General features: G+C 44.0%; 1 protein-coding gene across 1 annotated transcript in view; it reads right to left on the bottom strand.

The window, feature by feature from the left end:
* Nucleotides 1-1,072: 1,072 nt before the first annotated feature.
* tnrc6c2 (trinucleotide repeat containing adaptor 6C2) overlaps nt 1,073-12,206 on the bottom strand; it is a 38,143-nt gene continuing 27,009 nt past the window's right edge. Inside the window, exons 17-19 of the mRNA XM_061728809.1 lie at nt 11,223-11,296; nt 10,081-10,220; nt 1,073-8,475 (exon numbers count right to left, since the gene is read on the bottom strand). Of these exons, the coding sequence (XP_061584793.1) occupies nt 8,121-8,475; nt 10,081-10,220; nt 11,223-11,296 (569 nt within the window). The 3' untranslated portion in view covers nt 1,073-8,120. The remainder of the gene's footprint in view (nt 8,476-10,080; nt 10,221-11,222; nt 11,297-12,206) is intronic.

The following is a 12,206-nucleotide window of genomic DNA, read 5'->3' on the forward strand; positions in this document are numbered from 1 at the left end:
AGTACTGGAGTTGAGGGGGGATGAGGGGGATGGCATCCCTCCTGAAATAAAAACGGTCTAAATCATCCCCCCTGTAAAACTTCCATCCCTCCTTTCCATCCCTTATGTCATTTCATCAATGAATGTGTTTTTACTGCTATTTCAACATTTAGAGTCATCACCAGAAAAATAACTTATTTGACAATTTTCACTCGTTTCAAGTAAAATTTTCACTTGAAATAAGTAGGAAAATCTGCCAGTGGGACAAGATTTATCTTCTCATTACAAGCAAATAAATCTTGTTCCACTGGCAGATTTATCTACTTATTTCAAGTGAAAATCTACTTGAAACAGGTGAAAATTTTTGTTTTTTCCAGTGATGAGTCTTGTTTTAAGTGTAATGAGATTTCTTTTACTAAAATGAGACATTTTAACTAGAAATAAGACAAATATTCTTGTTAAGATTTTGAGTTTTTGCAGTGATCCATTTAACTTATCCTGTGAAGGACAGAGTCATATTGATAAGTTCAGAAAAGTGTTTTTTATTGTTGTGTTTTGATGTATTTGATGTAAGCCCAGTGGATATTTAAAGCTTACAGAAGGCTGCATTTAACTGCTGCTATGTCATTCCTGCAGTATTTCTGCAGGTGTTTTGGTCACTGCTATTATTTGTAATATATTATATTATTTTTAATCAGCACAAATTATCTGTCCCCATATGATAAAATCCACCATCCCCCCTGATGTTTTTTTACAACTCGAGTACTGCTAATTGAGGAAACCGGGAACCCGAGAAGAGACGCGACCAGACAGCCAGTAACAGCCAAGAAAATTCGTATTTATTAATATAGTCTGAAAGAAGCTCCATAAACCATGGAAACATTTTTTTCTGATGCATGTTTAACAATCACATTCTATGAGGAGAAAAAACAAACAAAACAACAAAAAAAAGAACATTGAAAGCCACAACTTTGCATTTTCAGTTACAGACATTTTTCCTTAACGCTCCCCCGAAAAGTAAAGAGAAAGGCAAAGGCAAATCAGCCCCAAATCCCACCCCCAAATCCCCGGCCCCGCCCCCAAAACCCCACCCCCTAAAAAACAGACAGCCTTAAAAGTCATGATTTTTTTGTTTTTCAGTACAACCCACAGTGCTTTAGCAGGATAAGCGCTCATTGGTTAAGGATTACACAGCATTGACGACACAATGTGGTTCCGCTGAAACGTCGGATGATGTCGAGGAGTTGGGGGAGAGATGGGAAATAAAAAACAAAAAAATAAAAACCCTACATCGACAACCCTGAACCCCAGAGTCTGAGTTTGCAAACTCGTCCCTCTCGCTTGTGCATAGATCATGATCCTTTTTAAAAACCAGCTTTGTTCCTCCCGCCTCTGGAAACCACCCGCCGCCGCCGCCGCGGGGACGGACGCTCCACGACGGCCAGGAGAGGTGATTCGCAAAAGTAAACACAACAAAAGAAACGTCTTGCACGATACTCTTGAACAGGATGGAAACTTAAGGTTAAAACTTTACAGATGCATTTTCCGTCACTGTCTTTTTGAACATTTCTTTTTTTAAACAAAACATTGATCATCGTTTTCGATGTAAAGCGCTCCATTTTTCTCAAATTTGATTCTCAGTTTTATTTGGTACATTTGTAACTTGCTACTAACATTTTTTTTTTTTTTCTCGATTTAAAGAAACAACTTCTAGATTCTGTCCGTCTTCAGTGCTCTTGCTTTAACTCTCTCTTCACACCAGCGGTGAATCTAGAAGCGAGGGAGTCGGGATCTGGAGCCCTGGCCTTCCTGAGACAAAAATCCACATCTTTTGCTGAGTGTGCAAGGTACGTGAGCAAACTGCATCGCAGCAACACGGAACATGAAATCACAACCAAATAAAAACGCACAGAGACGCGGTCACTGAAAGAGAGAAATCCAAAGTTTAAATATGACAACACTGATCAATCCCAGAGTTCTGAAAGTAGCATAAATCTCCATTTAGCTCGATTTTTATGTCCGTAGTTGATGGAAGATGGGTTCTTTTTTTTTTTTTTTAAACAACATTCTTGTTTATAAAGTCCTATATCCTTGAACTTCGGAGAAATGAAATGCTTGTAAACGACAGGTGGCAAAGACAGAAAAGATAGGCACCTCTGAAGTGAGTCACGAACTCACCTCCCACATTTCATCCCTTTCCGATTCCCCCGTGAAGTCAGGATTTCTAATCCTCCTACAACCGTCTATCAGCCTGGCCAGTCCAACCGGGTAACGCCGTAGAAACGCTCGGGGAAATGGGTCCGTGGACTTCGCGGCCATCCATTTTTTGTTTTGAAATGACAAAATAGAGAAATAATCCAAAATAATCCGTTCCCCATCTTTTGTTTTGATAATAAAAAACGGATCGTTATCCGTTATCCGATTTCATTGATGTGTTTGAAATTCGAAATTGGGAATTAAAACAGCGAGTGGAAAACTCTTTTCTCTATTTCCTATTCGTTTCCAACGGGGGAAACGGATTATTTTGGATTCACTTGGTTGTAAATGCCAGCTTCCGGTGCACGAATACGAATAAACGGTTGTTTTTGGTTCATTTTTTCGTTCCTGTTGACTAGTGATTTCATTTTTCTTATATGAAATAGAAAACAAAAATAAAAGCGTATTTTGAAACTTTGTTAAATCATATTAACACAAAAAAAGAAAAAATGCAGTGTAATTCAATATTTGTTTTTTGTTTTAAAAGGAAAATCAAATAAACCAATCGTTTTTTGTTTTTTGATTCCCACTCATGATGGAAAAATCCAATGACCAAAAGATACACTGACCAGGATTATATCCCTATTTTTATTTTGTCATTTCAAAACAAAAAAGGGATGGCCGCGAAGTACACAGACCGAAATCGACCATTCACCGCTTTTTTTTAACGACCGGTACAAAGCGTACCAAACCAATCAATGGAATGGGGGCGGGCCTTATGTGATGATCAGTTGTTCCTCTGATTGATTGCGTCGATCCAAAGGCTTCGAGAGGCAGCTTCTTTCGCGAAAAAAGTCAAATCAGACCACAATAATTCTTTTTGACGAAGAAAATGATTTGGATGACTGGCCAGGCTAGCTAGCTATCTATGGGCACAGTTCTTTATTTTTATTTTTTTATCCCTTTTTCAGTTTTTTTTTTTTAATACACTTTTTTTGCTACATTTTTTTCTATAATTGAAACAAAAAAACGGTGCAATACTCAAAAACAATCCTCGTTCGGGGATTATTCCACAATAAAAGCCACTATAAGGTAGATAAACTTTACACAGACAGAATGAGGAGCGACAAAAACAAAGTCCTTGAGTAAACATGTACACGTGAATTGTCACCGTCACCCCCGCCGTACTTAGTCTCGCTTCTCTACAATTGGCTGAGTTGAGGGTTTGAAGACACTCAGTGCAACGTTAGAAGATAATCAGAAGAGATTTTTGACAGAACAACAGAAGTATTTTTACGTACGGAGAGCGCCGCAACAGCAGGACGCGCCGTTTCTGGAACGCACATTCATACAAACACCCGCTCAAACACACCTAAGATGACTTTTTTTTGTTATTTGTATTTTTTTTTTTATGATTTTGTATTTGTAACTTAATGCAATACATATCTGATATTCTCTAAAAGCCCATAAGTTTACCCCCAAAAGTAATTTCTCACTTCACATTATGTTATTGGCGTTCAATGATTCAAGTATTTTTGTTCAATATATATATTTTTTTCCTGTGGTTTTTTTTTTTATGTTTTTTTTTTTTGATATGTCTGTGATTTGTTTCAGCAACAGGGTCGGTCGCGTCCGGTTGGGTTTTTAGACACTTTAGTTAAACACGCGCGGGTACAGTACGAGCACTTCGGGGTACCGTACCCGACCCTCCAAAGCAGAACGTGCATGTCAAGTATCAGCTTACACGCGACCCAAACGCCATCCTTTGTATCACTTATTTGCAGGGAAAACAACAAAAAAAAAAAAAAAAACAACACCAAAACATATTGCTCTTTTTCGGCTGTTATTAAACCGGGACCTTTTGAACGAAAAGGAAAAAAAAGTCACGATCCGAGAAGTCCGTAGAGGTGATGCCACACGCCGTACTGGTACGTACTCGTACGTATTTGTACGTACTGGCGTCTGGAACAGAGCTGTGGAGAGGAGAGCCTCTCGATGCTGGTGCAGCATGGGAAACCCCCCCGCCCCTCCCCCGCCCTCGGGGTTCTCCGGCTCGTACAGGATGCTGGAGCTCCTCGACTGTCCGGTCAGTCCGGGCTGTCCGGTCTGGGATCAAGGCAGTTGCAGAAACAGGCAATAGTGATTTTTGCTTGTGTGCTGCAGGACTCCGAGTCCTGAAAGGTAGCCTTCTCCAGTCCACTTCTTTTTTTTTTTTTGTACTTTTCTAAGCTTTTTATTTCTTTTTTTTCCTTTTTCTTTCTTTTTTTTAAGACTTTGTACCTCTTGAAATGTGCCTCTCGGGCCCCGCGGCTGCGGGGTGAGAGAGTGAGGCTGATACAGAGGGGGCGCCGTCTGTCCCGGGCCCGTGGAAATGTCCGGTTCGGTGGGCCCGCTTTGAGCGGGACACGAAACACAAGGTAAATACAGCATCCCCGGAGCGGAGCGCCCGGCTTCAGATGGCGGCTGACGGCCGGAGACGGTTCAGCTAAGAAGTGCAGAGCTTTCAACATTATAGATCTTTTTTTTTTTTCTTCCATTTAGTTTTTTAACATTTTCAAGAATTTTATGTCAAACTTCATAAAAATGACGTTAAAATGCGATTTCATTTTTGGTATTAAAAAAATATGTACCCGGGATTACCCATCATCGACTGTGCACTGTAGCAAACTGGAACCCCCAACCGCCCCAGCTCGGGGCATTCCCCACAAAAACATTAAGAAAACTTAAAAATCTCAGTTGCTGCGGGAAGTGATGCTGCCGCTCCTTCGTTTGTTCCCTCTGCCCGCCCCCTCGCACCTTCTGCAAAGGTCGTCAAAGCTCCTCCACACGGGTGACGGACTCTACAGAGTCAGTTTGGCGGCTAATTCGTGATGGCACGGTACAGACGGCAGGTTTCCATTAGCGGGGGGGGGCCGGGGTAGTTTTAAGGGCCTTGATACTTGCTGGGGGGCCCTGCAACGACTTTTTGGAAACTTCCACAGGACCGAAATATATCCCTGCCTTGGGTTCGGTGCTCCGGTGCCTGGGCAGTGGTGGTGTCTTCGTGCCTCCATCTCTACACCACCATTACAAGTTAGCTCTTTTTCTTCTTTGCTTTTATTTTAATTGGCAGTTTTCATCTTTTTTAAAACACACCACCAAGTGGTGTAGTAGTGCGGTCAGTGGATCCCGCCGGGTTCGCCACTGTAACCAAGACGACGGCTGAAAGGACCAAAAGAAAAAAAGAAGTCGGTCCTGGGTTTTACTACTGATCTCCCGCCAATGAAAACCTGCTTATTGGCATATTTAAAACATTTCTTTTGCATCAAACGGAAACAGCGGGCCACTTTCAGGGGGAAGAGGTTCAAAACCAGCCGTTTCATTTCCAGACATGACCTCTTTGCCCGTACAGCGTAGTGGCTTAGATGGCCTTCGTTTGTTTGTCTGTTGGAGAGCTGCGTCTCTTCGCTCGCCATCATCAACTCCCGACCCTGAGATCAACGTGGACGCGAGTGTCTTCAGCGCAGAGAGAAAAGGCCGACCTCTGCTCAAGCGTTTCCGATTAGGTCGGACTCCGCAGAGGCCGTGGCCGTTTTGAAGTGCAGACGGGAGCTCGTGTGTGGGGGGAGGGGGGGTCAAGGTTGGGTGTGCTGAAAAGGGCCCCAGCCTCTAGTCTTTTGCATAGAAACGGATGCGAGGGCGTGTTAGTGCCGGGTCTGGGGGGGCTAGCGGGCGGAGGTGGAGGTTGTAGCGTAGCAGCTGGGCAGCGGCGGCGAGGGAGGGGGCCGGAGCAGCTCGGAGCGGCACCACACCCACATTCCCGTCTGAGATTGCCCCAATCGTAACACGAGATACGACCTGGAAGTACTACAGAATACTGTCGGACACCGAAGCATGAGCAGTTCAAAATCAATAAGACAATCAATAACGCTCCGTAGTATTGATCCTCGGTTTGCATTCAATACACAGGATGAACGTACAGAGGCACCTCTGACCAGAGTGTTTCTGCATATGAACAGTGGAGGGCTAGTTCTGTAGAGTAGACCACTGCATGTGGACACATTAACAAAAAACAAACACAAATATAAACCCAAGCAAAGAAATACGAAGTATGCTGGCGACAATTCCAGAAATATGACTATTACAGCTTCCAGCTAAAGTGATCTTTGTGTCAAAGAGCTGAGAGACGTTTGGGTGGCGGCAGGACGGCGGGAGACGCCCCGTCATTGGCCAGTCTTCGGGGAGCCATCCAAGCCCCGCCCCCTCTGGCCTGCCCCGCCCACCCGGCCGGCGGAGAATCCGGCGCCTCCAAATGGACCAAAGGCTAACGATTTTGGAGTAACAGTGATATTCACTTTGATATAGTTCCAAGATGGTTCAAAAAAAAAGAACAAAAACAAACTTGAGTGCAGTTTCTTTAGTCCCAAAGTTTGTTGATACATTTCAGTTGTGTTTCCCTTCATCCTGCCACCAGAGGAGCAGCGGCAGACACGTCTCCATGGATACAGTACATAAAAGAGCAGTGTTTTTTAGTTTTTTTTGCAGTGTTTTTGTTTTTTTTGCTGCTCCTCTTTTGGATTTATTGGATTGCAGTTGAAGTGATTTGCTCTTCATAAGTGCTATGATCAAAAAACCCTTTTGAGTATTTTTAGAACGTCTCTCCCGCTCGTACAGTACCAAATGCCAGGAACACTCGTGGGTCTACTGCATCAGGAGGAACCCCTCTTATTTGGTATTGTGCCGGACGGCCAGAAACCGTCCGAAACCCGCCGCGGTTTCAGTCTCTGTTGGGTGTGGCTGTGGCGCGCGGAGAGGAAGCGTGCAGCGCCGTTTTATCCCGTTAGTTTCCGGCTCAGTTCTGCAGCTGCTGCTTCCTCTTCGCTAGAGTTGTCCCAACAGTTTCGGGGGGGGATCGGAGGCCTGGTAGGAATCCAAGTTTTTGAAAAGAGGGGGGGGGGTATTAACATTGTTGAAGTCTTATGCTCAAATCGGCAACAATCACAAAAAAAAAACATTAAAAATAAGGAGAGAGACGACCCAGCTCCGGTGGAGTTATGGACGGAAGAAAGGTCGGCGGTGTATATTGCACAATGTAACTGTCACATGAAAGAAAAAAAACTGAGATTTCGTCCCCCAGAAAGCTGGCTGACCGCCGCGGCCGCCAGGGCTTTTTTACCCACAAAGCACCAGCGGGCCGCCGGGGGGGCGGGGGGTCCAGGCTTGAAGGCGACCGGGAGGGTCTGCAGGCGTCGATGATTCGTAACATCAGCGAGGTTGACAATCTTCTCTCAGCTTATACTTTAGATGAACAAAAATAAAAAAGAATCGGTTTGGATTTACATTGAAATAATAAAAAACAGGAACATTTAACAGCTTGGTTGATTGGTAGCGCCAGTGGCGTGGCCAGGCGTCCTCGCCGCCGCTGGGGGGCGCGTTCCTGTACCACCTTGTTGGCTCAGAGGTGAACTGTGCAAGATTTCAGCGTTTGTTTGTCTTTTTTTTCTCTTCAGGTACAAAACAAACCAAAGGCGGCTGCGTGGGGGGGGCCAGAGAGCACTTAAGGCTAAGATTAGTGCTGAGAAACGTTGGCCATGGATATGCTGGGAATGGTTGTTGTTTGGTAGGGGGGGAGGGGGGTCTCAGATGGCAGCTTTGATTGCTTCTTCTACAAAAAACACTTCACACAGAATGTCATGTTCACGTATGGAAAAACTAACGAAAACAAAAAACACTTCAAAGGTTTTCTTTGCGTCTAACTTCAGTTTTTTGTGGTTGCATTTTTGAAAATACCAAAAACGGAAAACAAGGTAAACGTCGGAGGCGGACGGTTGGGGCCTCCGGATTCACCGTTCACAGTTCAAGCTGATACTGATTATCGCCACATGATTCACTCTTCTTCTCTTCTTCTCTGGAGTCCTTCTCTTCCACCGGGGGAGGGGGGGGGGGGGGGGTTGAGGGGTCGAGTCCTACATGGACTCTCCGCTCAGCAGGTCTCCAGGCAGCAGGGTGTTGATGGGGGTGGGGCTCCCGATCACGCGGCCGTCGTCTCCGCCGGGCGGCCCCCACAGGCTGGAGTACTGGGGCATGCCGCCCCAGAGCAGGTCGCCCCCGCCGCCCCCGCCGGTCTTGCCTCCGCCGCCGCTGCTCCACTGGCCCATGCCGTGGGACTGGGAGTTCCCGCCCAGCCGGTTCTGATTGGCCCCCGGGTTGGCGTGCCAGCTCGTGGTGTTGGCCCCCAGCGACTGGCCTTGTGCAAAGAAGCGGTTCACCTCCTCCTCCCCGGCGAACTCCGCCAGGATGGTGGTGTTGCCCAGCACGCACCTTAACAGGAGGAGAAGAAGAAGGAGAGTCAGATACTGTATGCTGTTGCCATGACAACCAACTAGTGTTGTGTTTGTCAGCATGTCCAGGGGTGGCCAACCAGTCAGAGGCTAAGAGACACAATTGGTTACTGTGTTACTGCAAAGAGCCACATCAACTGCCCATGATCCCTCACTCCCTGCTCTCTCTGAGACATAAAAATACCATTAGAAAACGGAAAGGTGAAATCCTGCAATCTGATTGGTTGTTAACTGTGGTATAATGAGCATATACCACGGCTTCTATTCTAAAGCCGTATCACATCATATCGTTCCACGTCAGGGAAGCAACAATGTATCCATGACAACAACCAACTGTTACATATTTTTTGACGGTAGCAAAAAGCAGCTGGTGTTAAAGGTTATTTTTTATTTTCATTGACAATTAATTAGGCATGTTGACGGTAAACTTTGATCTCCATTCATTCATGGATGAAGAAAAGACAAGCAAAAGACGACATGCAGAGCTACATCTGGAGAGATGGGACTATTTTTTTCCACAGTGAGGGTATTTTTACTGGATAATATGTATTTCTGATTAATTAAAAACTACATAAAATAGATTGTGTATTCCTCTTTAATATTTACATTATTGGTAACCGTTTTATAAAAGCAATACATCACTTTGCGTAGGGCCGGAGACGCCGCTCAGCTGTGATATAATGAGCGTATACCACGGCCTGTCGTGATTGCTTAAACTAAACTAAGTCTGAGCATTTTAGTCTTATTTTAGTCAAAGATGTATTTAGCCAAACCCATTTTACAATTCAAACAAGGTTATCTGGTTATTATATTGTTGTTACCTTATAGACTCAAGAATACATTCATTCCAGATACAGAAGACTCTAATTTGAGTTTACAACATATTTATTTTCATCTTTTTCGACGACACATTGGGTTTTCTTTTCCACGTCTATGTAGGGAAGTGGATCCAAAGATGGATCTTCTTCTTCTTCTCCCCCAGAGCAGATCCCCGCGTTTCTCTATGTAACTTTGTTTTTAATTGTCGTTAACTAGAGCTCTGCGTTAACGGCATCAGCCTCTAACTCTGCAGCTGCATCTTCTGGATCTGATTCCCCGCTGCAGCGACTGGGATTGACGACTAACGTCACCCAGCAGAACTAAACCAGAGGAAACTACTGAAAACATGGACATTAAGGATCTTTGGTAGAACAGTTTTTATTTTGTAATCTACATTTTAGTCTCATTTTTATTCATCTACAATATTGCATTATATATTTAATTATCGTTATCGTCACATGACCAGCATTTTCGTTGTGTCTCGTCTTGTTTTCCTCAGGTGATAAAAGTCAGTTGGCGACGATATTTAGTCATAATTTCAACAAAGTCCGGGCTTCCTGCAAACACGCCGAGGATCTTTCTGCAGCTGACGGCAGCGTGACTCTCCGACTCTTTCTTAACAACAATAACAACATCCCCCTCCTCCTCCAGCCTCGTGGGGAAACACCAGCGTGTCTTCCTCATTTCAATTTCTCCGTTATTGCCGCTTCCCTTAAACCTTAAACACGAAACCAGGATGAAATGACTCAAGCGGAGCTTTTCTTACATGTGCAGGGACTTCTGGGCCTTGGCGACCTCGTCCTTGGAGCTGTAGCGGACCACGGCGTTGCCCTGCGTCAGGTTGAGGTGGAATGTGATCAGGGGGCCGTGCTGCATGCACAGCGTCCGCAGAGTCGAGCCGTCAATCTGGAAAAACAAACAGACCCGTATTAGAGCCAATAACAGGGAAGGAGCAGGATACATTTGTCATTTATTGTTAAATGTGATAGAACACGTAAGATTGAGTTTTAGTTTTGTTTCCAGACGGATCACAAGGAGGATGAAGGATTTGTCAGAGTTTCTCATCACATTTTGATGGTTGTTTCAAGGACCTTTTTGTATTCTGATGAAATTGTAAACTGGAGTGAAAGGAAAAAATATTTGGATATAGGTGTTTATATTCAGGGTGGCTGCGGGTCCTTAAAAAGTCTTAAATTCCATTTTGCTAAAATACGGCCTTTAAATGTCTTAAATTGTCTTAAATCTCAATCCAAGGGTTTTCATTTTTGAATCCTAATGTTAGAGGGAATTTATCTACATTTAAAATGAAATGTTTATTTGATAGTTTTCAGTGTTGCCAGGTTGGGCAGGTTTCCACCTAATTGGGCGGGTTGATCAAATCTGAGCTGCTTTTCCTGGTTTTTACTAAATATTTAGGAGAAATTATTAACAAAAAAGTTTCCATTATGGCAGAAAAAAGTAAAAACTTACACTGATATTATTTTTTAATCTAATCAATTTAACTACTACATGGAGCAACCGGACAAACCAGAGCCTGAACTTTCTTTGGCTTAATTTGCTTATGACTTGAAATTTATTCCGCATTTAATATAGATAATGTATGATTCGGGCTGGTTTTATTTTTATTTATTTTTATTTAACCTTTATTTAACCTTTATTTAACCAGGCAAGCAAATTAAGAACAAATTTCTTATTTACAAGTGCAGCCTAGGGGGGTAAGGGGAGGGAGTTTTCATTATTTCGACGGGTTTTACATCACGTTTGGGCTGGAACCTGTCAGATCTGGTCAGGTCTTTTTCGTCTTAAATTTTGTTTGAAAATGGTATTAAAAAGTCTTAAATGTAACTTGGACACACCTGCAGACACCCTGATGTTGATTATGGGAGGATGGGAGGAGGCGGCACGTACCTGTGGTGTGAGGTTTCTGAGCACCAGCCAGCTGCTGGTCCTGCTGGAGCTGTCGGTGCTCCACGTGGTTCCCTCTGCAAACACAACACCGTTATGAGTACGTGTTCACAGCGCTCGTGTGTGTGTGTGTGTGTGTGTGTGTGTGTGTGTGTGTGTGTGAGTGTGAGTGTGAGTGTGAGTGTGTGTGTGTGTGTGTGTGTGTGTGTGTGTGTGTGTGTGTGTGTGTGTGAGTGTGAGTGTGTGTGTGTGTGTGTGTGTGTGTGTGTGTGTGTGTGTGTGTGTGTGTGTGTGTGTGTGTGTGTGTGTGTGTGTGTGTGTAAAGGTTTTCAGCCTTTCATCTGCCAGAACGAGGTCGCAGTCACACTTGTGAAGCTTAAATGTGGCTTCTCTCCCTCAGAGCCGGTAAACCTCAGCGTGTCAGTTTAACAGGGCGGGTTCGGGCGGCAGGTACGAGCGAGTGCACAAGCGCCCGAACGAACGCCGCCACGCCCGTGTTTCGGTCGGTGAAAGGCCTCGCGTCGTTGCTTTAAACGTAATCTGATGTGCATTTGTTTCCAGTTCAGCAGTTTAAACTCAACCAACGAACATAAACATCAGACGTATTTAAACTCATGATCGTCCTTGATGTTTTCTGTGCGTTTCTTTTCCTTAAATGGCAGTAAAAAGTCGCTGGTCCAGATGGTTACCGTAACAACAGAACGGAACGATGTGCAGGTTTCAGATCTACATTTTACTCACAATGAACGCATCAAATGTTGAAAGTGAGACATTTGACTGCTAAAAAAAAAAAAAAAAAAAAAAAGAAACACAAGACACAAAAACCTAGAAAAGTAAGTGGTGCTAAAAATACATTTGGAGGAACATCCTGCAACGGCGACACGACTGGATATTAAATAGTAGAGATGGAAAAAAAAATAATAATAATAATGTCAGAATAATAATCCGAACCATCTGTAGTTTACGATAAAATCAAGAATTTGTAGA

This window comes from Cololabis saira, chromosome 1 (genome assembly GCF_033807715.1).
Source record: "Cololabis saira isolate AMF1-May2022 chromosome 1, fColSai1.1, whole genome shotgun sequence".
NCBI lineage: Eukaryota > Metazoa > Chordata > Actinopteri > Beloniformes > Belonidae > Cololabis > Cololabis saira.